This window comes from Colius striatus, chromosome 22, assembly GCF_028858725.1.
Source record: "Colius striatus isolate bColStr4 chromosome 22, bColStr4.1.hap1, whole genome shotgun sequence".
NCBI classification, from domain to species: domain Eukaryota; kingdom Metazoa; phylum Chordata; class Aves; order Coliiformes; family Coliidae; genus Colius; species Colius striatus.
Window position 1 is genome coordinate 8,697,379 of NC_084780.1, and position 27,431 is coordinate 8,724,809.

The following is a 27,431-nucleotide window of genomic DNA, read 5'->3' on the forward strand; positions in this document are numbered from 1 at the left end:
TACTTCTGGTCACACGGAGATTTTATTTCCCCTTGCATCAGCTACAACAGACCTTTAACATGTTTTGTGCTGGTTTCTGACTGTTTAATTCATGGGGGTCATCCCCCGCACCCCGTGCTGAGCCTGTGCTGCTCTCCCCATCCACAGCTCGGTGCAGCTGCTTCTTTTTCGGTGGCTGGGGATTTTTTCTCTTGTAGGATTGTATCTGGGAAGCTGGGAGCTTGCAACTGAGCTTGCAATTCCTCTCATTTGTGTCTGTGCGTAGCAGGTGTCATTTTCAGTGTAGTACAGACAAATCCCAAAATAGCGCAGGCTCTTCAGACGCTGCGAGGAGAAAATATAGTGGTTACTTCAGCTTTGGTTGTAGTGAAAAACCCAAAGCTCGCAGCCAGCTCTGAAGTCCGGAGTTAAAATGGCAGATGCAGTGGTGTAGCAGTGATCCCTCTCTGGAGTCTGTGTTTTTCAGATGGACTGCTGGCTCTGTCTCTCACTCACTCCTTTGTACGTGCAGCCTGACGCATGAACTCCCTGCATAGTGCTGGCTCTCCATTAGCTTCTCTTTGATTCCCAGTTGCTCTATCTACCACTGATCCTCCTCCACATTTTCTGGGTTTGAGGCTGTAAGACGGGAAAGCACCGCTTCCCTGCCTGGGGCTGAAGGCAGCTGAGGCACCGGAGGTACTGCAAGGGACAGTCCTGGGGGGCAGAGGCAAGGAGAGAGTGCTCGTCTGCAAAATGCTTCTGGCCTGGTGAAGCCTGCTGTGCTGAGATACGTAGCTGTCTGTGGATTTGCTCTGACAGGGATTGTTGGCTTCTGGTGACTCCAGGAACGCAGTTATTAGTTCCCCTGCCCACGCTGAGCATTTCGAGCCTGTGTGCGATAACACTTATTAATACTGTTCAGATTAAGAGGAGCCTATATCTTTCTCACTCTTTCAGTACCTTATCTTACACCCTGGCTGAACCACAGGCAGATCAATGTCTTGCGGTCAGCACAGCAGGGTCGTGTGGGTCCAGCCTCATGCTTTTACAGCCAGAATACCCACGCTGGTTCACAGGAGCAGTTCCTTTTACGTTGCCTTGTGCTTCAGGGTAACTGCCAGCAGAGCATTTGCAAGACGTAGGCCTAAAATACTTTCTTTTAGGCAGTCAAGCAGTGGTTCCTGTCACCGAAACAGTTAATCAAAGTGCACTAACTCTGGACTGGAACGTGTGTGTGTTTGTTTTTTAGAGCCAAGAAGATTTGCTTTGGTTTTTTAAAGCAGAAACCACCACAAAGTTGGCTGTGGTTTCAGCTGCACTCGTTCGAGATTTGTACTGCTGACTACCAATCCTAAAAGAGTTAAACCTAGTAACTATGACTCAGAAGCAGAGAAGGAGATGCGAGGCTGAGAGCTTTAGAGGAAGCACAGAAACAGAGGTGAGGAACATAATAATTACCAAAAAAAGGTGCAGAGTCCAGGAGCGACGTTCCCCTCGGTTTGCCTGGCCCTGGCACCGCTGGCACGGGCTCCCTGGAAAGCTGCAGTTCCGCTCTTATAACACAGGGAGCAGGCTGGAGAATTTAGAGCTGCGTCACAGAGCTCAGCGAGAGAGTGAGAGAGCAAGCTCCGTCGATAGGTCTACCAGCAACAGCCCTGCTGCAGCAAGAGGGGAGAGAGGCAGCAAGAGAGGCAGAGAGGGCTCCGGAAAGAGAAGTAACACCAACATCGGGGACTGGGCTCCTGCCACCATCCAGTGTCATTTAGAGATGGTCTTTGGGCTCGGTTGGCGTAGGAGGCTTCGCCCATTGACGATGCTGGAGACCCGGCGCGCTTAATCCCGCGGGGAGGGAGAGTGGGCAGACACCGCAAGGGTTAACGGAAAGGAACATTCTGGAACCTTCTCTTCTGCGGCGTTCCACGGCGAGCGGAGGGCTGGGCACTGCGCAGATGGAGCACGGGCACGGCTCCTCCGTCCGGTTCGTCTCTCCCACGTACGTACCCTTTGATCAGGATGGGGCTCGAGCTGCATTTGCGTGTTTTGGTGATTTGCAGGGTGTCCCTTTCCCCCGGCGCCCCCGGGCTCGGATCCCAAAGCGCCTGTGTTGTTATTTGGGCTGGGCAGGATTGCTGTGTTCTGCGTCAGAGCTGTTTTCTCAATGGAGTGACGGCACAGGTTGTACTAATGTCACTCCTGCCGGCATTGCTGTGCTGCAGAGGAGGGTAGTAGTCGTGGGGGAGAGATGACAACTTTGCACAGGCTGCTGTTTTCGTGTTGTGTTTGGGCTTTTATCCTCCCTCCCCCCCCGGCTCTCTGGAGGCTGGCACGTTGGCGAGGCTTTGGCGCAGGGGTTAACAGGCGCTCTGTGCTTCAGAGCTCCGAGGTTTGTCACTGCGTAGCTGGGAAAGTGGCGAGCGGTGACGCAGTGATCATTGCAGGGCACGGCCGACAGCTTTTAAAAGCACTGGGGACAGGTAGTCGGTGCCTTCCAGACGCTTCCACACCAGCTGAAAGGGGTTAAGGATGAGTCGAGATGGGAAGCTAGCATTTAGGGATTAAATGTCATCATTTTGGCGTTGGAAAGTTGTTTACCTTGCTCTCTCCGTGTCTCCATGCTGGCAGCCGTCCAGCTCACATGTGATAGTCTTCCCTGTACTGCTGCATCATTAACTAAGTGGCAGAGCCGGCTCCCCATTGGCCGGGGAGGGCTCTCGGCCCAAAGCCGCCGCCCGATTGGTGGAGGAGGTGATGGCAGGTGAAAAGCCCTCTCGGATTGGCTGAGCGCTGGGTGTCAAATCTCAACGTTGATTTCACTCGCTGCAAAGTGCCCAAAGCTCCCTGTGCCCACAGCACCCTGTGCCCAAAGCTCCCCGTGCCCACTGCCCCCCGTGCCCACTGCCCCCTGTGCCCAAAGCTCCCCGTGCCCACTGCTCCCCGTGCCCACTGCTCCCCGTGCCCACTGCTCCCCGTGCCCAAAGCTCCCCGTGCCCACTGCCCCCCGTGCCCAAAGCTCCCCGTGCCCACTGCCCCCTGTGCCCAAAGCTCCCCGTGCCCACTGCCCCCCGTGCCCACTGCTCCCCGCTCGCTGTTTCCTGTATCCAAAGCTCCCTGTGCCCAAAGCTCACTGCTTGCTGCTCCCTGTGCCCGCTGCTCCCTGCACCCACAGCTCGCTGCTCTGTGTGCCCACTGCTCGCTGCTCACTGTGTCCCAAGCCCACTGCTCCCTGCTTGCTGCTCCCTCTGCCCACTGCTTACTGCCCACTGCTCCCCGCTGTCCGTCAGTCTGGGCCGGGCCGGTGGGCAGGCAGCAGCCAGCCCCGGTGTGCGGTGGGCGCGGGGTCCCGTGCCCCTGGGTGCCCCACGCCAGCGCCCTGCAGCTTTCGCTTCGCGGCGCCGCTGTGGCGATGACGTGTCAGAGCTGCAAACCACGGGGAAGGGGAAAGGACGGAGGTTGGGGCTTTTCTCCTCGCTTTCTTCCTTCTCTCTTATAAAGTGGGTTAAGCCTTAACAGGGCTGCAAACTGCTTGGGGCAGGGATTGCACCTGGAAATTATGCTGTGGGAATAATAAAGAAGTGAAAAATGCTCTTGCCCAAACTCAGCTTTTGTTTGCCTAAGTGTGAGTTTGCCACAGCCTCGGTTACATCAGGGAGAGCTGAAGACAGCCCTAAGTGATGGGTCTGTAAAGGTTTGCAAAAGCAATAGCGGCGTTAGAAGGCAGGGACTGGGAAGGACTGGGTAAGGATGAAGGATGAAGACCGAGGACAGAAAGCAGCTCCAGAGAGCAGATGAGGAAACGAAGGGGAGAGTGTTTTTCTCTCTTAACCACTGACTATACTATTTTTTCACCTCTCTTCTTTAAGTGACCAACTACGAAGATGGCAACTCTGCCTGCAAGTGCTGAGGACACAACCAGCTTTGAGCTTGGTCCTTCTGGCCGAGGAAGTCTCCTGATATGCAGTGGAGTGGTAACTTTGCTTTCTCATATGACAGGGAACATTATTCCATAGCCTTTCATCATATTGTCATTTAAACAAGTTTAAGGATGTGGTAGCCTAAGCATTTAATATATATTACTCACTCACTGACATCTCGAGCGGCGGGTCTGGTTGTTTAGCAACAACCGCTGGGTTCAGAGCTGGCTCAGACGTACTGTGCCCATCGTCTCCATCACTTCAGCAGTCGCCCATCCTTCTGCACGGCAGTCTGAGAGAGAGGGAGAGAGAAGGGCTGTATTTACACCCACCCCGGTCAGAGTTGGGTTGTTGGTTGCAAAGGCCGCAGGCGCTGCGGCTTTACCCCGACTGCGTTCCCCCCGCAGAGGGGAGGACGCTGCTCCCGATGGCAGTGCCGCGCTAGAACAGGGAGGGGAGAAGAAAACAGGCTCCCCATGATTTTTCCTCTTTCCCATCTCCACCTTTCTTGCCTCCCCTCCTTTTCTGCCAGATTCCATAGGGAATTTCAGACTCTTACTGCAGTCGTCACAACCCCTCCTGACTCACTGAGCCTCCGCTGGCTGTAGCTGGTTCCCTTGGAGCATCCTTGCCTCCTGCAGCGCCAGTTCCGCAGAGCAGGGGAACAACAGCAATAGCAGCAACAACAGTGGTCCCTGCAGCAAGATGGACAGGCAGAAACGCAGACATGGGAATGGTACGAGGCAGCCGTGGAGGTAATTCCGTACAGGCAGGAGCCGGACTGAGAAGCGAGTGTCGGTTGCGTGGAAGACGGGTGGGTTGAGTCTGTTCTCCTGGTGCTGTCTGAACGGACAACCCTTTGCATTTTTCCCCATCTCAGCTGTGGGGTGGAGGACCACAGTATTCTGCAAAGCCAGTGTTTGTAGTGGTGTTTCGCAGTCCTTGGGAAGGAGGTGCAAGGAGCAGCCCATTATACTCGCTTAGGCACTTGCCGACGTTTTGGGTGCCCGTGTTCAGCGTCGCGATGCGTTTGGTTTGATTCCTCTCTCGGCCATCTTTTTGCCGCAGTTTAGTTGCGACTAAACGCAGGGAGGGTAAGGAGACGGGAGATAAAAGAGGAGTTAACTCAATGTTGAACTTCGTCTGTAAATGGCACGACTCAGGAACCGAGGTTCCTGTCAGCAGGTAACTCTGTGGGACTGGCAAGAAACACGGCTGAGCGGGGGACACGGCCCATTTCCGCAGGACGGTGGCGATTTTGCGCATAGGGGTGGTGTCAGTGCCGTGTGTTCGTTGGACGTGGCTGTACCTGCTCCAGAAGGGGTTTCTGTTGGGAAAGCTGTGGTTTCTTCCTCTCTCTGACACTCCTGTGTGTGACATTGTGCCAGCTGATTCATTTTTCCGTGTTTTGGTTTCCTTCCTCGGTGAAGCGGGGCTCCCTCGCTCGCAGCCTCGGTGTGGCACCGTGACGCAGTGTTTGTTAGTGCCTTGGGTCTGGTGGCAAAACACCGGCCGTCGTGTGGGGAGTTGGGGCTGTTCAAGGGCCTCAGAAATCAGTAAAGGAGTTAAGGACAAACACTGAGGAGCTAAATGTAAAGGCGTGACCGTGCCGTGGCTCTGTGCTGTGGAAGGCAGGCTCTGCCCGGCGAGCCAGCCATGATCTCCCCCTGCACTTGCGCTGCTGACGGTCATGTTACATCTGTGACGCAGCCCAATTTGCTCTTGGTTCCTGTCGGTGCTTTAGGGAGGTGAGCTGATGAGGGCACAAGCTTGAATACGGTTAGAAGCATTAATTTAATGTTGATGTTACATTGGTGACCATACCTGACGTGGCAGGGACAGACGCATCCACCTATTTCAGCACCCGAAGGCGTGAGAACGAGGACGACAGCACCCTTGGCCATTTTGTGGCTCGCAGAGTAGGCTCTAAGCCTGCAGCACTGGTGCTGCTGCTGCTGTTAATTTCCATGTTGCACAAATAGAGTGTTGGGCTCTGTGGCAGGAGCGTTCCCGATGCTGGGAGAAGCTTCAAGTCTACGAGCAAATGTTTTTCTTCTCTTATTTGGGAAAATTCATTAACATGTCCAAATGCCAAGTGTTCTGCCCTCATTCCTCTTGCAAATCACTTCCAGACCTATGCAGAAAATTCACTACTCCCATGTATTTTTTTTCTAAAACTGGTTCACAGTGTTTTCCTTACAGTTCAATAAGGGTGTGGATGGGGAGAGGGTGAGATTTAAGTCAGTTCAGTACCTGTATCACAGATGCTATGGACAGAGATGCAGGCAAGAGATACGAGTCGCCTATACCCTCTGTCAATCTTTATATAGACAGTCCCAGGCCTAGGTTGCGAAGATGCCCTTGTTATGGAACAAGCAGGGATACTCCAGTGTGTTCTCATCCACCCAAAAGTTCTGGTGCAGAAGCAGCAGTAGGAAAGGCCAACACGGGAATCTCACAAAATGGTTTCAGCAGCAGTCAGAGATGCCAGTGCTGTTTATACTGGCACAGCTCCGAGAGAGGTACCGTGAGCTGCCTGCTGCAAGGTCATTCCCCTGACTCATTGTCAGCGACCAGTTGGTTCAGGAACTCTTAATCCTCATTTCTTGCAACTGTGGCAGTGCTGGAGTCCTAAAACTGCAGTAGCGGGCCACCGAGTCCAAAACTGTAGGTGCACGTCCTGCATCTCTGAAGCATCTTAAGCCCCACATCTACAATTTGTTTCTTGAGCTATACCCTAAAACTTTGCACTAGTTCCCTGATCCTCTTTTCCGCCCCAAGACTTCCCCTGGACTGCTGGGAGTCAGAAGTGGTACCTATGTAAGGACGGGGCATCAACTTACAGAGTGTTCCAGAACAAGACCAAAAGGGTATTTGCATTTCTGGCCCTGGAGTCGTTACCAGATGGACTCTACAGGCTGCTTCAACTTCACCAGCATCTGGCAAGCTACTGCTGCTTTCCTTTTCAAGTACCTTAGCTCAATAGCTGTCTTGTTCCCTCACAGGTTTCCACATTTTTCTCCAGTGTTTCTATCTGTCCATGTCACTATTATTTTCACTTGACTTAGGGCAACATCAGCCATGGATACATTATGGCTGGCTCTAGTCTTCTCAGCTTCAGAGGCAGCAGTGGAATAGTTAATACCTGAAGGAGCTTGAGCAAAACAACTAATTTTGCCCCCATCTTTACAATAACAAAGTTCAATTTGAGCGTGTGTTACCTGTCTCCTTTTGAACAGAGAGGAACATGGGGGCCAGTGCAGGCCCAGCACAGACAGGAGTGGAACCTTGCTTCTCACTGCGTTGCCAGCCCACCTTCCCAAGTCTCCAGCCCCGGTGGCCCCCTGGCCCTGCCTGAAGTCACCCTTAGCCCTCAGTATCGCTGTTCTCTAGTTCCCAAAGGGATAGGACCTGGCTGCTGATGCTGATGCCAATGACAACTCTTCGCCTACAGTGAGGCATATGCGATAGCTTGTCTGCTAAAAACTGAGCCAACACAGCGTGATTCAGACCTTAAGCTTTCCAAGGAAGAGAGCTATTTCTGAGTTAAGCACATCTTCTTCAGCTCCCCACACAAACACTCTTTATCCAGTGCAAATGATGCATAGTACGTGTCCAACAGCAGCCACTGGCTTTGTATTTGGACATACAGCCCAAATGCTGCTCAAACACTGACAATGGCTCTGAAGCAGAGTGAAGTTTCAGTGACAGAATGAAGGCAGTTCTAGGAATGAGTGCAAACCAAACAGCTCCCGTGCCCAAGGGGAGTTTGGTCAATGCTATGCTCCATTTTTTTTTTTGCCAGATCCTTCTGCTGCAGGTAGAGTTGAGACGTGGCAGGGTACTGAAAGCAGTACATTTACATTGTGATGCCTGGGTACAGAAGTTAGGAGCTGATAATTACTTTTCTCATTTCAGCTGCTTTGGTGGGAACTTTTCTTAGCTATGGCCAACTTTTATGAGTTTTCATTGCTGCATCTTCCTACTGTGCTTCCATGACCTAGGTCACGTACCTGCAATGCTTTTCTTCCCCTGGGTAAGTTTACCCAGTTTCACCTCATTGTCCCTTGTGAAATCTGAATCTATCGTAGGATTCAGTAATTCAGCAGTTCCTGTGCCCTCCAAACAGGCTGTGGTTTTGATTAAGAATCCTCATGAAAGCAAAAGTGAAGAAGACCGTGATTGCTGGCAAGTGTCCCAGCAATTCCTGATGAGCAGATGGCAATCGCAAGATTAAAAGCCTCAGCCCTAACAGTGGTCACTCCTAGAATGGTCACCATGCTAAAACTGCTCCCACCAGTCCAGAATAGCTTTGAGGCAAGCAATAGCAAGTGTTACATTTCACTTCACGCTCTGAAACAAAGTTCTTGGGATTTAAACAACCCAACAGGTCTTGTGGAAAGCCCCCATCATCTGAGTGATGTTGTGCTGTTATGAACCACGTCCAGGTTTCTCTGAAGCCTGTAATCTGCAAGTTAAAGGTCTCTTGCACTCCTCTTTGCTAGACCCAAGCACCACAGAAAATGTGGCTCAGTATGGCAGAACCATCAGCTGAAGGCTGCTGTGGCCCACTGTGCCCAGGTCAGTGCCAGTGCTGAACTCTCTTGCCCTCAGAAGGAGCTTTGCTCCATCTGAAGCACCAGCACCTCTTTGCTAGTGCTGGCTGCCAGAGCAGGGCTCAGCACTGTTCCAGAGGATCCTGGCTGGCATCAAACCCAAGCTGGGAACCAGCTCTATGAGAACTCACTCAAAGCAGCAGGAATTAAACACACACTGGTGTGCCTGCAGGGAGGCCACCCTGCAAGGAGGAAAGGCTCAGATGCACCTCCCAGACCTCATCACAAGCCGAATTTCAGCCACTGCAGACACCACCTAATGCCTGCTCTGCCCTAATTATACGGAAAAGCTGCTCTTTCCTGTGTTAAACAAATGAGTAAACAAAAACCTGGCCTCCTCCTCCTTCCCAAACCCTTGAACCATTGGACCATTTAAAAAACTGGGTTAGAATGACAGGCAGCTCGTTGACAGCTCAGCAGTTAGACAAATGTTAGTGAGTGCTCTGACAGATTACCCATAACAAGGACTGAAATTAGTGACTCAACTGTCAAGCAGGGCTGGCTGTCCCATTGCTCAGACAGAGACAAATGGGAGAAAGGGCTCTACAGGCCTTTACCCACAGCATGCCACAGTCCAGAGCTGAGTCTGTCTTTTAGGGTTTGGGGTACAGAGAGCACACGGGTTGCAAGGCTCAAAGTGCTTGGCTTTTAATTTCATGATTTGTACTGCAATTGTAAGGCCACAATAGTAGGACTAAAGGAACAGGCTACATCTGACTTGGGGATGCCATCTGGGGTTTTTATTCTGGTCCTAATCAAAATAAAATCTCCACACATTCACAAGAAGTACATGATTTTGCTGCCTGTAACAGCAGTAGCACCTCTAGAGCCATCTTCTAGGCACAAGCAGCAGCTTCCCTAAGCAATGCAGCTGCTACCCTGCCTTTCCTCAGCCTAGGTCAGTGCTGCTGCTACACAGAAAGCACTGCACTCTCATGGCTGGCTCAGGCTGCAAGTTAGGGCACATTTGTCCATACCTGACCCACGCAACGCCACACAGTAACAGAACTGCACAACAAACAGATGCAGTTACATGCTCCCCCGGGCTGAGGAAGCTTTTTTGAAACCTTAGAAGTTCACTCATTTCAATTCCCCTTACAGGTCATCACTTGCACTGTCACACCCCTCTGTCCTGCACCTGGCCTTGCTCTGACTCACTCCTTGACTGTGAGGATGATGCATCAGGCTCAGACTTTCTGCTTGTAAAATGGGAATACGGGCTCCTAGGCAGACGAGAGTCTGATGAACCAAGAGTTTCACTTTGTGATTTGAAAACAGAGGAAAGAAATTTATGATGCACCCAGGGTGATGCAAAGAGCTGTTCTGCTTACCAGGGAAGCCCCTGAAGTGCCTTAGTTTATAAGCTGCACATTGTGAAAAATCAGGTCTGTGAGATCCAGGCTTGCTTTGTTCCTGCAGACTAAAGGTCTCAGGCTAGGGAGGAAGCTCCCTTCCACGGGGGAGACAGGGATCACCTCCCTTTTTGCCTTTATCTTATGTAACATGTATAAAGCAGTATGAAGCCCATGGAAGGCTTTGAGATGTTCCACTGAAAGAAGCCACAGAACAGTACTGCTATGAAACACACCTGAAAAGGAAAGAAAAAAGACAAATGATGCTCTTGTACCTTTCCTACTACTACTGCTTGAAAACTCCAGAGGCTTTTGACAAAGCTGACTGAGAGCATTTGCTTGTCTCCACACTTGTGTGTGTTCCATATGTGCACATTCAACACACATCCAGCAAATGTTTGAGACAAGCACTGATTTATGGTTCTGCATGTGTGCATATTAATAACTGAGCACCTTGAACTGCTCTTTGTCTCCTCCCCTCTGCACGCTGCCTGCCCAAGCACGCCAGTAGGTTTGGAAAGAACAGCATACATTGTCCAGATGTACCCTTCATAAGAGGTGTACCTGCAGCTTGGCAGAAAGGCCTGACACCTCCTGGCTGCTTGGAGTGAAGGGGGCTTGTTAAGGCTACAGGACAGTCTTCAGGTAGCCCAGAGAAGGGGCAACAGCATCTTAATTACACTGAAGCGAAACCTAGTTTTATCAATATATGAATAATAAATGAGCCATCCAACTGCTGTGTGGTATTTCTGGAAAGGTTAGTCTCCTTTGGAGAGGGGAAGGGAAGGCATGCAGCAGCGTTCAGACCCAGTTCAGACTCTGAGTCTCACACTTCTACAGAAGCTCTTAGCAGCACAAACAGAAGTGACATTTCCACCAACTGTTATTGAAAACCCTAATAAAGATCTTTTTACTGTTAAGGGACACGTTTGCCACTGAGGCACGGAAAAAAAAAACGAAAGCAACTCTCACTTTGAGCCTGGTTCTGAAAGATGCTGCTGTGGTACTTGATCTGTGCTGCACCTGACCTCTTGTCAGCAGTAGCTCTCAGTCCAGCTTTTCAGTAGTACATCTTACACTGATAATACAGGGTGTCTCAAATAACTGTCCCAGCAAGACAGACACTGGGGAGGGAACCTGCTTTCCACTTGTCTTTCACCCTGTTGCCCCAGATAATGGATTTAGAAACTACAGTAAATACCGAGACACAGTAATCTAGTACAGCTCTTTCCCCTTCCTCCACTCCCCTTTCTTGGAAGGACATGCTCTTTTTCTCTGAGCTTCTCCTCTGTTGCCTGTGGGTGTGCATTAGGATATGTAGGCACTGAAGCAGATTCTTGGATCTGGTCACAAAACTAATGCAAAGAGTTGCCAAAAGCTCAGAGCATCAATAAGTGAGAAACTCCCAACTCCACTTCTGCTGCATTGTATTCCACTTTACATCAGCTTCTGCATCAGCATGGGTTAGACATGGTGGCCAGGGTCTGACAGTTCCTGAATTATGCATGTGTGCAGTCATTCACAGGCTCCAAGACATCCCATCTATTCCTGCTGTACTGACACATAAACTGCAGGTTAAGTACCACAGCTGCACCACACCACAGCCTTGCTCAGACCCATCCCCTTTCCAATAGCCACCAGCCACTCATTTTCACACTCTCCTACCTCCTCAGCAACTTCCTTTGAATCCTTTACAGTTCCATTTGCCAACGCTCCCTGTTTAGGCTTCATTCTGACCCAAACTCAAAGCAGTTTCCATGCAATTCATTTTCATTGTCCCTACAGAATTTAGCACTGCAAAATCTGCAACTCCTTGCTCATTAAAAGCTTGTAACTTACAGGCCGTTACTTACATGCTGACAAAGGAAGTTCCATCATGAGAGTCACATTTCCCTTCCCTGTCATAAAAAGCACCTGATCTGTCCTGTCCTCTCTGGTGATGCCGAGATCAGTAGGTGATGGAAAGGCAGAACACTCCCTACCCTTGGACAGCCTGAGGTTTACAGCCTGCTTCTGGTTCTATCCACAATGGCATGAAAAAAGCATTCCCGAACAACACAAACATCCCTCCCCCCTCAGCACCATACTCTACACTGCAAAGCACAGATCTTTTTTACTACTTACTGGTAAGAGCTTCAGTGTGTTCCACCTGGCTGAGAAAGGAAACGACAGTCACTGCCAGAGCAGTGGGTTCCTTCATCATGTATTTCATTTCTCCTACACCAGCCTCAGCTATTCACAACATGCCAAAAGAAGAGGTGTGTGAATAAAGTAACTAACCCAAAGTCAACTGTCTTACTTTCTGATAAATTTAGACCAAAAAATTTTTCTCTAGGTACAGTGGAGATGAAGGATTTTCTCCCTCAGTCTGCAGCCATGCACAAGATGTGTCTTCCTCTGGAAGCTGGTTTCACATGGTGGCTTAGATTTTCCCACTTTGTATCTAGCACCATTTGAAATCAGTGTTCTAGGAGCAAGAATTACAGCGTGGGAGGAGATCAAGCAGCTGCTAACTTCACCAATGGCCTCTGCTCCTTTCAACAGCACTTTTTCCCATGGTTATTTTTTTTTTTTGCCAGCCATCCACTTGATAACATCATCTGATTTCTAGACACTGATACAACCACTGTATATACCCTCTCAAGCTAGGGCCACAACAGGAACAGATTCCTTCAACTGTATTTCTACTTAATAAACAATGGATATTGAGTTAAAGTTGTCCAGAGTAAAGTGATCCGAAAGCTGCATGAAAACCAAAGTATTACTCCTTGCATCTTGACAGGCAGAGCACAATTCCTTTATCATACAATCACTAGGACCCTAATATTTAATTTACTAACTTAGAGCAAATGTATTTCCACTCTGGGCTTGGGGGCTCCAGCACCATAGAATGATCATTGTCCCAGAGACTTGCTCTGCAAACACAGAAATTGTCTCCAACAGCTTGCAGTTACATACCAAAGTGCCTTCAGCAATCGTGATGATGTCACACTGGTACACGCAGAATCCACTCCTGTTTCTAGAATTATTTTGTAAGTTCATTGCTGGTAACTTCTGGTCATGTTTCAGTAGACGTCTACACCCTTGCATCCAAATCACGGCAATGAAGCTGAACTATCTTTGCTTGACCTCACCATTGTCAAACATTATTATACACAGAAAAGACGATTACTGTGGATGAAGAGTTTGATCAGACCACTGAACAGCTTTCATCTACGAGAGGACTCTTCTCTGGGCCAGGAAAATGTCTCTTACACAGGCTGACCGATTTCTCTTGGTGTTCAGAGTCTCAGTTTTTGTCTAGCACCATTTGAAATCGGTTATGATGTAGGGGGAAAAGCAACAGTAATGGAAAACTTCATTCCCCCAGCCCCCCAAGTCTTTACAAATAAATACCAAAAGCATGACCTTGCTTCACAAACACGTGTGGTATGCTTTCCTGTTCTCTGACCTGAAGTTACACCTACTGGCCGAACATCCTGCACAAAAGGAGGACAGTCAGCACCAGGAGAGATGCTTAAAGAGAAAGCAAAGCATCTGTTCAAACATCTAACTAGGATTCTTCAGCTAAAGCAAGCCAGGGCCCCCGTGTCAGCGCACAGCCACCTAACCTTCTGACCATTATACTCCATGTGCTTTTTGTTTGCCTTAACCTGTTATTTACTCCATTTTTTTTCCTTTTTAAATAAAATTATGTGCTACTTGGTATCAGGCTCTGTCTCAGGTAGACAGATTACATGTTTCCCTGATGGACAGTATCTAATTGCTGCAAGTCTCTTCATTTCAGTGCCCACCTCCCCTTCAGCACAGCGTCCCAACCGTGCTGGGAAGCACTGACCTGACTCAGTGTAACCCTGAGAGGCTGACCAATCCCTTCACATTACTCAGCAGAGCATCAAACTGCACCTGTGCTGTTCCTCCCGCCGTGAGCACATCCCTTGTTTTACCAGGAGATGGCAACAATGCATTTTTATTACATGCAGCCTTTTTCCTCGGCACAAAGTTCCTGTGCTCCTGGTTCTTCATTATCAGCTGCAGATAGATTCTAAAATGAAGTCGCTTACGTGGGACTGAGCTCGAGAAAAATGGGGCAGGATTCATGACGATTAAGACAAATTAATCTGTTTAAATCAAACTGCCTAGTAGCTGCTTATCTCATCAATGCCCACTGCAGTCCCAATGCTTCATAGTCTGCACACTGTCATCATTTGCAGTCTACACTATCTGACCATCACAAACAAACTTAAAAAGACATGCCAGTTATTTTTCTACTCCACACCTGAAAGGCTTCATTCTGTAAGGCAGCCGACCCCACACATTTCCTTGCAAAGAAAATTAAGTACATTTTCAGTGTAAACCTCATACAATTAAAATAATGACATTCTACTTTGTGTGTTACTTAAACACCCAAGCTATATTCCTTAAAGATGACATCTGTCACACACTGGACAAAAGTGCCAGAGCACTCTCTGGGCTGTGCTCTTTACTTAGTGGTGCATGATAATCTACCTCTTCTCCATCGAGTTTTTGCCAAGTCTTTCAGGAGTGAACACTGTAAGGTTTTGGAGGTTCTGGGAAATACTCTACGATTGCAAAAGAAAACCAGAAGGCTGCTCAGCAAATTAAACAACATGATCTATGCTACCACTAAGTAATTCTGTGCACAAACTCCAAACTTCAGTCTCCACAGTTACCACCTAATGCAAGTTTGGCACATGAAAGATCCTCTTAAGAATGGGAAAACAGCTGCTTACCACATGATGAATGAAAGACAAACACTTAATGCTAAACAATTTAACATTTTTATTTGTGATATTACAAGGCATCTCTATTCTTTACATCGGGGAAAAAAGGTGTCAAAACAAGGCCATTTTTTACCATTATTTCACGTCAGCAGTAGGTGCATTTCAGTGTATCTTAAAACATAATCAAGCTAGCTAGTGACCAGCACACTCAATTCCCAGGATATTATCATAGTTTACAAACAATTACCAAACTAGGTATCAGCCAGGCAATGAACAGCAAGTCATTCTGTGCAGCCAAAACCCCTTTTTAATAACTAGAGACTACTATGAACTCCGACAATACAACTGCTGGGATTGTCCCCAAAAGACCTACAAAGCCCTAAATAGTTCCACGTTAGTCTGTTCCTGCCAGTGGAGAGCAGTGCCAATCTGCCTCAGACAAGCAATGCTCTAAATGCTGCCTCAGCCATCTGAAGTGAGGCAATTTGGTTTTTCTGGGAAAATTGGTTCTTAAAAGCTGTCTGTATGTTGACAGCAAACTCAGACATTCACAAAGCCAAAACCCTGTCCTAATTAAGCTTTTGGTTTAAATAAGGAATTAGAAGTAGTGCATTTAAATAACAGCTATCAATGCACCGAGACTCAATTCATGGCAAACGCTGTGATGGGAGTTCCTGGAGTCACAGTCTTGACTAAAACACTTCACAAAGCAAGCAGCTCCCTAAAGAGAGACCACATCCACCACCACTGCCAGCACAGGCATTCCTTCACTCCCCCAACTGAGCTGGTCTGGGGTTCCTTCAGCAGGAAGAGAGAAGGGAAAGGTAACAGGCATCTGACGTGAAACCCAGCATCACAGAGCTAGACTTCACACTACAGTCTGTAGACAGAGATTTGAAATGCTGTATGTGGAATATATGATTGCAAGTTACAAACAAACAAGGAAGCTAGATCCATACAGTGCCCTTTCTATCCTGAAAACCAACAAAATCATCTCCAATGCTGACAGCAAGGCTCAATAAAATTCAAGTGTCCTATGGAACATAAACTACGCTCCTGGTAGATGGCAACCACTGATTTCTCAGTAGTTCCTGTGATTAGATACCTTCTGTCAACAGGCTAGCAAATTCAAAAGGCAGGCAATACCTTTGCTATAGAAACCTTCATTTTTCCTTTCCAACAACTCTACTGTAGTCTTTCTGGGACTATATCAGAGAGACAAAAATACATATATATGGCTTTCTTCCCTCTTAAAGGCGACGGAAAAACTATAAAACTCTGATTTAAAGGCACACTTTAATTCATTAGAGATACAGAAAATTGACTTTGGCAAACAAAGAGGTAGTGCATATAAGATCTCAACTGCGACAGTTTCAAAAAGACACAGCCTTAAACAGCACCAGTCTCATGAGGAAGGTAATAATACATTTCAGAATACAAGACACAGCATCATCATTTACACTGCCTCAACTGCAGAAAGGAACACAAAGCACATTTGGGTTTTAGTGAGCAGAACTAACCTTGGACAGGCTTCTGTAACAAAAGGGGTAGCACTGAAGGCAGCAGGCAGCAGCAGCTGGTGCTATGACAGGGGTAAGTCCAGCGCTCCTGCCGACACAGACGCCCGTGTGCTACAGATACGTGTCTTTTAAGACCATTTCACATACACAGAAAAGATAACATGAGCAGCCCATGAGGAAAAGCAGATGGATGGATAGATGCTTTTTACCCTACTAGCAATCTCCTACTACACAGTTCATCAGTAGTGTAAGACATAGTACAAGGTACTCATCTACAGAAACTCAGTTCAAGTGCAGTACTTTTCCACTTCTGACAGGTATGTTCAACTGCAAATTCCCTCCCGCCCCCAAAAAAGGTCACTCATTTTTTACAGATCTTATATTCAGCAGTACATGGAGTGCTGTCGCGTTTCCTACAAACAAAAAACAAGTCAAATCAGAGATTTTGCATTTAAATAGTCTTTACATTTATTCTGAAAGCACATCCTTAGTTTTATCGTTAAATCATTCACGAAACTAAATCATTATTTGTCCTCTTCTTTCTAAGCAACTGCTAGGTAGACAGATCTTTGCTTCATTTCACCCACTAGACTGTTACAAACTGCCCAAGGAGTAGAAGAGCATTTGATCCAAATGATCAATCTCCAGTGATGAACAGAACATGCCTGAGTATTATAAAAAACTGAAAACAGAGCAGTTACAGGATTCCTAACTAATTATGAGACTACATCTGGGACACTCCTTTAAAACACATCGGGTTGCTTAGCAAATATCTTATAACCAGAAACTGAATAGCACTTTGTGAGAATTTTGATTTTGTAGTCTGCCAACAGCAAATTTACAATACTTACACATGAGGATTAAAATGCAGAATCACATCTATATGTGTGTGTTTTCAAGTTCCTTAAAAGCTCCTGTTTTGCTTTTAAGACAAAACACCCCACGCCAAACCTCTGCACTACCACTCCATGACTCTAAAGAGTTCTAGACACTGTAAGAAGAACTCAGGGGTTAATGATGTGCACACATATCACACCAATATCTCCTCTTACCATTGGTCATGTGCAAAAGGTAGGACTGGAAATAAGAACTCTATTCCTTCGTTTTTCCCCTCTCCAGAAATAAGCCCAACTAACCCAGAAAACTAATCCTATCTCAATTAGAATCATATTACTTGAGAGGTTAACGCTGATCTTCCTTAATCCATACATTATTTTGGAAGAAACTCCAAGCTTAGTTTTCATACCTGCCATCTCAAACTTATGAAACATACCCAGAAGTCATTTGTTCTTTAGAAGTAAATAAAATCCAGACTATGGATTTGAAAAGACCTTTGCATTAAGTTAGAGATAAAACATTTCAACCATTACCTTTTCAGAATTTGCACAACGGAGAGAAAGTGACACAAGTGAAGATCCTAGTTCACAAAAGACCTTGTTAAGGTAAAAATAACAAAATACTGGCAAAAAAAAGAAGGCCCAACTAAGTTGTCCTGTCTTAAAGCTGTTCTGTTGTAACAAAGTTCGAAGAATCAGTTTTTTGAAAGAGCTGACTTGACCCTACACAAATGCAGGAGCAATCACAATACCATCAAATGCATCTAGCCACTGGACTAAGCACTATAAAATACAGAAGAAATGGGTTCCAAACAAGCAACTGTATTTTGACCCTACAGAACTCAGTGTTTGAAAAAGAAATTATCTTTCCATAAAAAGGTTTAGAAAGAAGACCTTGTTTGCACTTCAATTATTTTTTCTTCTAGAAAGCTGAAAACACAGACAGATGAGTGACTGAGACACACGTAACCTGGTTTTCTCTGACGGGATGCCGACTACTTCTATAATTCCAGTGTCCATGTAATGCAGCAAAGCCAGTTTCCAGCTCCATCAGTCCCCTGTTAACACCCTACACTACTGGAATCCACCTCACATTTCTGAAACGGGTGCAAACATACTCCTGTAGTATCTGTCTTACAGGAAAACGTTCACTCCTTAAGGCTGCTTGACACTAGACACGTGATACCCGAGATGAGACACACAACCAGTGGAAGCTGTTGTTTACCACACTGCATGGTAATCCCTCCTGTAACATACCCTGTTCTCCCCAAACGAATGAATGGCTACTATAATAACCATTTGCTGAGGTTCACAGCTAGCTAGGTTCCACACTTCTCCCAAAATTCTAAGTGAAACACAACAAAGAAGAGACACTCAAGCTTCATTACAAAAGTCTAAATTAAGCAGAAAGTGTATACCTTTTTAAGATTCAATTAATTCATTTGTGCAGTTTCTTCCATCTCAGCTGGAACATTAGTTTTTAAAACACATGTTTCCTTGCAACTCTCATCAACTGTATATGAGCTGAACAGCAGAAGGGGAGAAAGGTCTAATTGAATATTCTATAAAACCGGCAGATTAAACACACAAGAAGGAGAGGACAAGAGTTTTGCTGTACAACCCAGCAGGTATGAGGCACGGGAAGCACAAGAGTTCACAAAGGCTCAGCTACATAAGGAACTCAGAAAGCTGAACAGAGACATCTAGGCTTTAATAAAAGGAGATTAGACCAGGGTTTTCCGAGAAGATAGATGTTTAATAGTCAGATGTTCACAGCGAGGAAGCTTAAGGGAAGCGCCAGGCACAGTAAGAGTTCCTGTTGTAAAAGTCTCAGGAATATAATGTTTGTTGCTTTATGATGTTGCTTTAGATGCCTCCTCCTTTCTACACCCTGACAAGCCTCTCCACAGATGAAGGCAGATAGTGTAGCTCCCATATACTCTTACTTGGACCATTCATATTATCCAAGTCAGGGATGAAAAGCAATTGCTCAGCAGCACTGAATTACATAGCAGCACACAGGTACACAGTCAGGCTGCCTACAGGGCCACTCCAGCCCTTGTAACGGTACTGTCCTGCCTGTATGGAAGATACTAAGGCTAAAGCCCCAGTGGAAGACGCTACGTTCAGGGCTCTCCCAAGTAGCAGCATGCATATTCACTACAAATATGAACTGTGGGACTATTTCCTCTGCTTTGCTGTATTTGCAGCATCCCCTGCCTCACTTCACATACCCTTGAATAAAATCTGCTGGAATCTAAGTCAGCTTTGCTGAGATGCTTATCGTAACATTTTATGGGTACCACTGAACTTGCCCTGAGTTTTCAGAATTGTGCATGTTATAAACTATTTCTCCAGCAAAACAGACTTTTGTCAAGAAGAAAAAGACATCACTGCCAGAAGCAATGCACAGAGGCATTTAAATCTCCTGCCACCCTTCCATGAGAATGCGCACAGAACAATGAGCTGTTTTGAAGGCAAAGTCCTAAAGGCCCTATCTGTCTTATTAAAAAAAAACTAAAGAACACTACTACTTATGCATCTAATATTTTACAGTTCATTTGGCATGTCTTTAACACAAGGACACCAATCATTTCTGCTGCAGGAGAAAGAACTGAAGTGGATCCACACATTAAACATTCTAGTAGCAAAGGTGACTATTTGCTTTATCAAACAGCAGAGAAGCACCAGTTCAGGCCAGATTCTATTTTGCCTTTTCCTTTTAACTAAGTCCATATTATTTTAGTCAAGGTGCTTCTCGTCCAAAACACAGTGTTTCTCCAGTTACACTCCACTACCACTGGTACATCCTAAGAAGAAAGGAAGCTCCTCAGTTCACTTCCAAGGCTTCCAGTTCACATAAACTACTCTGGCTCTGAAAGCCCGTGAGGCTTACTGATGCCAGAGGGTAACCAAGCCATAAAATAACATGAGCCCACAAAAGCCAATACTACCATTGGCTTTAAGAAGTAAACTGGCATGTTTTAGAGCAGATGCAAACAGTACTTTCCAAGGAGACTGTACCTATGCTAAACACAAGCTTAAGAAAAGAGGTTTCTCTCACTTGAAATTAGTGCAAGTGTTAATTAGCAGCTTATCTGAATAGCAGATACAAAAACAAGTCAAATACATTGTTAGGCACTTTAGCATCCTACAAGCTGCTGTGATAAGCTCACATACAATCATCAGGCATTTGAAAAAGAAAGGGCAGATAAAGCTCAAGAAACTTACACACACGTTAGCACTGCTTTTGCTCAGTCACTTAGAAATACGCAATAATGACAATAAAAAGAAAGCTTACTCACCCATTCTGTGAAAAGAATTTCTTATAGACCCAGAAGGCTGCCAGGAACACCACAATTGCCACAATCACTTCAGGGAAAATTAGAAGAAAAAGTCTCAGAATTATAAAGAATTTCTCAGCTCACAAAAAAGCCTCAAAGACTTTTAGCAAATACAGCACTATCTTCATCCCCAGTCCTCCACAACCCCTCCCTCTTCTCAAAAACCCTTAAAATTTGCATGGCTTATTTTAAAAAACCATGTATTTGATGCTTTACTCCAGACTCTTCCAGATAATTCAGCTCAAGAACTGCAGCCACCAACTGAACTTGCAAAACCCCACCCACTCAGTGACATTAAAACTGATAGGTCAACATCCCAATGTTGCTTTTAAAGTCAGGCTTATAAGAAGGTGATAGGCTTACACAAGTGGGTAAGAAATGTAAGGCCAGAAGATGGACTAAGTACTTCCTTATAAAGCACTAAGTGTTTATGAGAGTGACTAAGTTTTGGAAGACTGCCTTTGAAATCTGATGCCTCACACACACGAAAAAATCCACACTTTCAATTAATCTATAATTGCTAAATTAACTTTTCTTGAACTATGCACCTCTAGGAGCAGACAAGCACTTTCAAAATAACCAAGGCCATGGTATATTACTGCAGTCACAGGTGATGACCACAATATCAATTCCACGTAAAAACTACAGTCCACATTGCATCTTGTTCAGGTTTTATACTTACCACAGATGATGGCTGTAATATATGCACCTAAAAACAGAGCAAGTCAGTATCACAAAAGGAACACAGGTACTTCTTATTTGAACATTATTATGAAATTATTCAAAGTTATTCTAAAAAGACCAAGCCCTTCTGCCAACACAATCCCTGCAGCAGGCCAATTTATGTCCTCATATTTATTTCTCCTAAAATATTCATTTTTTTTGGAATGGATTTTACCAAAGCCTATTTTTCTTAGGCCAAAATAAAGAAGGAAGCTAACTCCTGAAAACAAAAGAATGCCCCCAAGAAGTAAAGCTTATGTTACATGCATTTGCACTGTAATTCTTGCAGCTCATACTTACTTAATTGGCAAGTTGGCACTCCAGGATTCCATTTGTTTTCTCCAATATACTGAATACGAGGTTCACCATGTAACGTGTAGCCTGAGTAACATTCAATTGTAATAAAATCCCCAACAGAATAGGAAGGCTTTTGTCCCTCAATTACTCTACCATAATTTATGTCTGGAGTGAAACCAGAACCTTTAGGCTCACCTGGAAAGAGAGAGGGAAGGGAAGGTAAGGAAATAAAGAGCTAGTATAGGATGCAGATCCAAGAATTTGCCATCACAAGGTCCCTACATTCATGTAAGTATCAGAAACTCAGTCAGTCCTTAAGGATTTTACACGCAAAATGAGGTCAGAATAAAGTCTGCTGTCATCAAAGGAACAATCTTCACACAACACTCCCAGAACAGATCTTTCACACAGACTTTTGAACTTTACCAGTTTCCATTAACAAAACTGAGACTGAACAAGGACTCTGACTCTGCCGAAAACTTTCTCCAGTTACTGGAACTCCAGCACATGGCCCTCAGACCCCTACTAACAGACCCTCTCAGCGCCCTGCTGACAGACCTCCGACTTTCAGGGTCTACATGTTACTGCATCACACATTTGGAACTTATCACTCTGCCCTTGACTTTACCAAGTAATGAGTTTTACTCACATTCACAGTCTTGCAAAGAACTCCATGTATTCAAGCCTTGACAAGTGATTGTCATCTCTCCAGCACCACCAGGAAAAGTACAGTAAGCATTGCACTTTATCTGAACAGATGCTCCTCTTTCATACACAGATTTTGCTGGAATCACCACTCCATGTGTGATCTTTGGGGCACCACATACATCTTCATTAACTAACACATGAATTTTAAAGTAGGTTTAGTGATAATAAACTTCAAATATTTCATAATTCATTAACTCCACAAATATACAATTCCTTTAGAGGAGAAAAGTAGATCAGCAAATCTGAACGGTTTAACTTCACCACAACTTTAAGTGTGACTGTTTCCTTTTAAAGACTTAAAAGAAACATCGCTGTTGGTATCCATTAAGGTAACACCTCACGATGTGGTAGCTAAGAAATTCATACTTGTTGGTTAATTATTTTAGTTAGCTCCAGAACAATTTCCAGGTGCCTTATCAGACTCACTCATTATGGAGCACCCAAACACTCTCTTTGCAGAAGTGATTCTTATTCTTGAGAGCTCATTACTAGAATATGCATATAAAAAAATCTCTCACTGTACTCTACAACAATCCCTCATCCTCTAGCACAAAGAGAAAGAAGAAAGGTCACAGAAAGACTTCCGCAATGTCCCCAGCCCTGCAATTCAGTGCTGATTTGATAACTTGTCTGATCAAAATCTAATGACATACTACATGCCTCACAAGATTATCTGGAAAGTTAAGAACCAAAGAGCTGCAGAAGAAAACAGGTAATGATTTGGATTACTTTACAGGAACACTCTAGGCTTCCTCTTTGAGTGTAAGTAGTTCTTTCTATCAGAATTCAGGAACACGTCCTCTCCTGTATTTACACATGAAATTACTAGAACAAACACCATGATGCTACTATGATGTAGTAACATCACAGTATGTCCCTGTCACAACTTCCACACGCATGTCTAACACCTCACTCTCTTCTGAAAACTCTTTGGAGCCAAGTCACTCCAAAGTCAACAGGTAAAACAGATGCCCATAGCTGAACTTCATGTCAACCTCCTCAGCTTCCCATTTCCAACCACAGTGTCACGACTTAAAATTTTAGATAAATTTTAGATATTTTAGATAAAACAGACTTACAACATTCTCAAGACACAAGGAAAGTTGGGACTCTTACTCAGGGACTTACTTTTTTCACAAGTTGGTTTTGGAGGAGACCAGGTGTCATTTTCTCCACAGGTAATTATCTCTGATCCCATCATGACATAGCCTGGATCACACTCAAACATGACTGAGTCTCTGTAGGTATAAGAAGGCCCAAATCCAGATACTTTTTTGCCATTTGCAACTTTTGGGTTATCGCATCTGACCACTGAAACAAGCAAAAGAAAAAACAGCTTGGAAATATTTGTTAATGGTATCTTTGCAACAGACACATCATCCTTTTACTACTACTAACTTTCCTTATCTAATGCCTCAAACTGTTTTGGAGGGGCTTTGTAAAAAGATTATTCTCCTGAAGGTGGAGAAGACCCGTGGTTTAAGCTACTAACAGGACATAGTTAAATAAGAAATTGTAATAACTAATATAATCATGTTCCACTGCCAAGACATGCTCCTGTACAGTGGCAGAATTTCAGACAACAGGCATACTCATTAGGGTTCAAAGGACAACATGCAAGCATCCAGTATTCCTCCCTACACCTGCAAAGCAAGACCTTGTGCTTGACGGTCTTTGCATTTATTTCTACATTTGCATTGTAGCTCTGTTTTTATCTTTTACTATTCATAATCTAGCTTCCACATTCAAGTGCTCTACACAACTTTTCTTCAGATACTCAGGCTTTTGATTCCTTCACCTTGTCCTTGTCACTTCAACCAATAGCATGCTCATACACACATTGTTAAGATTTAACTTAGATTTGAGCCATATTCTGTGACATAATCAATGTCCACAACACAGTTGATTTGATCTCCACTAAAATGATATCAAGTTTAGTACCAGAGGATCTGTTTGTTCTTCCCTATAGTGAAGTGCATTCCTGCCTCCCCACTTCTTCTAAAAAGGGACAGATATTGAAGCTCTGGAGTCACACAGGCTATAATATAAAGTAGTATATTAAAAAAATCCCAACAACCTCTACATTGTGGAGGTGGCCCACTCCAAACTCCTTCTGACTGTGTGTTGTACGTGCAGAAAATAGTAGCTGAGCCGATGAGCGAGAAGGGATCCGCGCCTTTTGGTACCTCATCACACTCGTAGGTTACTGTGCTCTGGTAAGCGTAGCTGGCTGCTTCAGTGTAGTGCCCGTTGGCTATGCTTGGAGGTGGCTCACAAGGAATTCCTACAAACCAACCACACAAATCAGTTGACAGAATTCTGCTGTTACTTTGCTCATCTCAGAAACAGCAAGCCTTGATTTTCAACAGCCAATTATTACAGTCGCTCTCAATTTCAAGGAGAAGTTGACTTTAATTAATGATTAACTGGTATTTTTCAGTGGTCATTCCTCAGGCACAACCCCAGTAGTTCCAAAAGAAATAAAAATCAGCCCTATTTTCCCATCAGTTCTCACATTGGAAAGCACAGCTGCTTTTAAAATAACTACCACCACCTGAATAAACCCAACCACAGGAGCAGTTTACTTACTTTCACAGAAAGGAAGATCTCTATTCCAGCCAACACCTTTACTCTGAATCACACAGGAAATTGTATCAGTTCCATGTAATCTGAATCTAGACAGGTGAAAGTTTTTAAAGAGGTGAAACTTGAGAAATCTCTCATTTCTCCAACAAACAGACAGGAACTGTGTTCTATGACTACGGGGACGTGACACACCAAAAGCTTTTGTTGTAGTGAGAATGGTGTCTTAGCTTTTCCTAACTTACTTTCTTAACAGTCTCAACTTTGAAAGCACAAGAGAAACAAAGAAGACCTACCTAAAGGAACTGGTGGATGCATCACCCCTTTAAGATGTGTACTCTCTAACGCTAATGCCCTGAAGTTACTAATACCAAAGAAATAAGTTGTTAAAATGAAAGGCAGGAAAAAACAGTCGTGAGAGGTTTCTGCTTTTAACCTAATTTGCTATGCACAAACATGTGGGTTATTATTAACTATAATAACAAAAGGTAATGAATATATATATTTATTCCCCCGGCCACAGGAGCATTAAAAGAAGTTGTGAGAGGTAACACACTGCAGATTAAGTTAAAAAGCTTAATCCTTGGTTGATGCAACTAGCAACTAAAACCAGAGAAACAAATCAAATTTAGCTGTAAATTCATTTGTTCTAGGCAGAATTCAGGGGTCATTTCAAGCCAGAAGGGGAATCTGCACAAGAAAATATGAGCATGGTACGAATCTGGTGTAAAAAGGACAAAAATAAGGGATTAATTAACATCACTAAAATACTCACCCTCCTTCACAAGAAAAAGTAGCACTGGAACCAACTTTAAGATCTGTCACTTTAACAAACCCATGTTGTAATTCTCCTGGATGGTTACATTTTCTCTCTATGGTGATGAGGAAAGGAAATACGAACAATGTCTACATCCTTGTAGTTAAACAGAAAGACTCTCTGGCATATACTGATCTTACTGCCAGTAGAATTTTTCAGACTTCACTGAAAATACTACAAAATACTAATTCCCACTTGAGAAAACAACTAAAACTGTTAAATACCAAAGGGAACAAGCAAAAGAACTCACACACGTTACCTGTACAGAACTGCTCTACGGGTGACCACTGTAAGTCCTCCCCACACGTACGGCTCGAGGATTTCCCAGGGATGCCGATGTATCCCGGCCGGCAGACGTACGACACCGTGGTCCCCACAGGGAAGCTCGTCATTGTGTTGAAGCTCTCCGTGAGCTCTGCATACTGCAGCCTCTCTGGAGGCATACACGTGTCTGTCAGAGTAAGAGGGGAAAAGGCAATGCACAGGCCTGTCAACACCAAGATATGAGCTGAAGAACAATGACATAGAAGCCAGACTAATTCAGTAGGTTTTAAGGAGACAGAGAGGTGACATTCTTAAGAGCAAGAGCCATCTGTATATTGAACTAGTTTTCCATTTTTAAAATCTATATTTTAATTGCCAACTGTATGCTAGCACAGGCTATTTATTCGTTTGTTTCCTCCAGTTCTTTCTTAGCACTCTGCCCAGACAATGCATTTTCTTCCAGTTCATTCTTGTGTCTGTTTGCCTTACTCTTGCAGTTAAATACACGACTGAATTCACAACATACTCACCTGCAACAAAACGCCTATTTAGCTTGCTACAGGAAAAACAAACAAACCCGCCACACTTGCACAGTAATTTCCTCTCCCAAAACAAAAGGGCCAGGCAGATCATAAAGCAGGGTTTAAAACCCGCTGCACAATCCAGCACAGACCTGGGGACATTTTGAGGTGTGGTTAATGCTGGAGATGTAAGAGTCCTCCATGCCAGTGGGCTCAGAAAAACACACATTCAAGACATCGCAGACACTGGCATCAGACAGACCCAATCTCTGCAAGACCTGGACACCAGAGAGGCTTTCACCTCTTTGAAGTTATCTATTCATTTCCAACCCATTTACAGCTTAGAGATTTAACAAATAATGAAGAAATTTCAACCCCAACCTCGGGGTCAGAGCCAGTATCCGTTACCACCAAAGCCTGTTTCTGCAACACCCCCTTTCCCTCATCCCGCGTCGCCCCAAGCCCCACCGCAGCCGCCCGCAGAGCTCCCCGTGTCCGCCACCGCCTCAAGAAACCTCCTCCTCCCTCCCCACCGCCTCCCGGAGCGGCCGGGCAGCCCCCGCCAGCCGCCCCTCAGCCCAGCAGGGCCCTCATGGACAGGGCAGGGGAGGACGAGCTCCTCCCTCCTCCCGGTTGCCCTCGGGAACGGGAGGCCGCGAGGACTCGGCGCGCCCGCCGCAGCCCCTCGGTTCGCCCCCCGGCCAGGCCACTCCTCCCCGTCACGGCGGGCCGGGAGCGCCCGTTCCTCACCCTCAGCCCGCGCTGCAGCGAGCCACGACAGCAGCAGCGGCAGGAGAAGGCGGCGGCCCGGGCCGCGGGCGGGCGGGCGGCGCGGCGGCCCCATGACTGCGGCGGCTCCGGCGACAGCAGCCGCTCCGCGCCCCTCGCTCGGGCAGCGGCGGAGACGCAGCGCAGGGCCGGAGCGCATGCGCGCCCGCCTCTTCCCCCCGCCGCCGGGCCGCGGCCCTGGGCGCTGCTCGGGAGGGGCGGAGCGGGGCGGCCGGAGCCCTGCGCGGCCCGTCACAGCGCCCGGGCCCGGCCGCCGCCCTTCCCGCCCAGCGCCCGGAGGAAGCGCGGCCGCGGGGCCTTGCCCGGGAAGCGTTCCCAGAGGGCTGCCCGCGGCCCAGGCACAGAAAACGCTTCAAAGCCAGGTGCTCTGCTTTGAACCCAACAAAGGCTGATGAAAAACAAAGACCAGGGCAGGGTGAACAT

At 46.0% G+C, this 27,431-nt stretch overlaps 1 protein-coding gene across 15 annotated transcripts; it reads right to left on the minus strand.

Moving 5' to 3' along the window:
* Positions 1-3: 3 nt before the first annotated feature.
* Positions 4-27,157, minus strand: LOC104563419 (membrane cofactor protein). 15 transcript variants are annotated; one of them, XR_009820284.1, is made up of 15 exons: positions 26,970-27,157; positions 25,694-25,885; positions 25,393-25,489; positions 24,624-24,709; positions 24,112-24,318; positions 23,163-23,345; positions 21,976-22,164; positions 21,330-21,521; positions 20,989-21,015; positions 20,268-20,334; positions 18,381-18,486; positions 4,065-4,185; positions 3,237-3,399; positions 2,575-2,766; positions 4-2,489 (listed from the first exon to the last, which is right to left on the minus strand). XR_009820284.1 is itself a non-coding variant. In XM_062013785.1 (12 exons), the coding sequence occupies exons 1-11, from the start codon at positions 27,145-27,147 to the stop codon at positions 18,396-18,398; spliced, it is 1,509 nt and encodes a 502-aa protein (XP_061869769.1). In that variant the 5' UTR covers positions 27,148-27,157; the 3' UTR covers positions 14,641-16,539; positions 18,381-18,395. The 15 variants fall into 15 exon arrangements, 2 of the variants coding, with proteins under 2 accessions (XP_061869769.1, XP_061869771.1); XR_009820283.1 differs by having other exon boundaries at positions 3,237-3,535; XR_009820281.1 differs by having other exon boundaries at positions 4,061-4,185.
* Between the last annotated feature and the right edge of the window lie 274 nt (positions 27,158-27,431).

Coding starts and splice junctions, on each gene's coding strand:
- LOC104563419 (XM_062013785.1), bottom strand. CDS start 27,147: ATGCGCTCCGGCCCTGCGCTGCGTCTCCGCCGCTGCCCGAGCGAGGGG. Junction 25,490..25,693: donor CGTAGAGCAGTTCTGTACAG/GTAACGTGTGTG, acceptor TCATCACCATAG/AGAGAAAATGTAACCATCCA. Junction 24,710..25,392: donor ACTTTTTCTTGTGAAGGAGG/GTGAGTATTTTA, acceptor TCACCTGTCTAG/ATTCAGATTACATGGAACTG.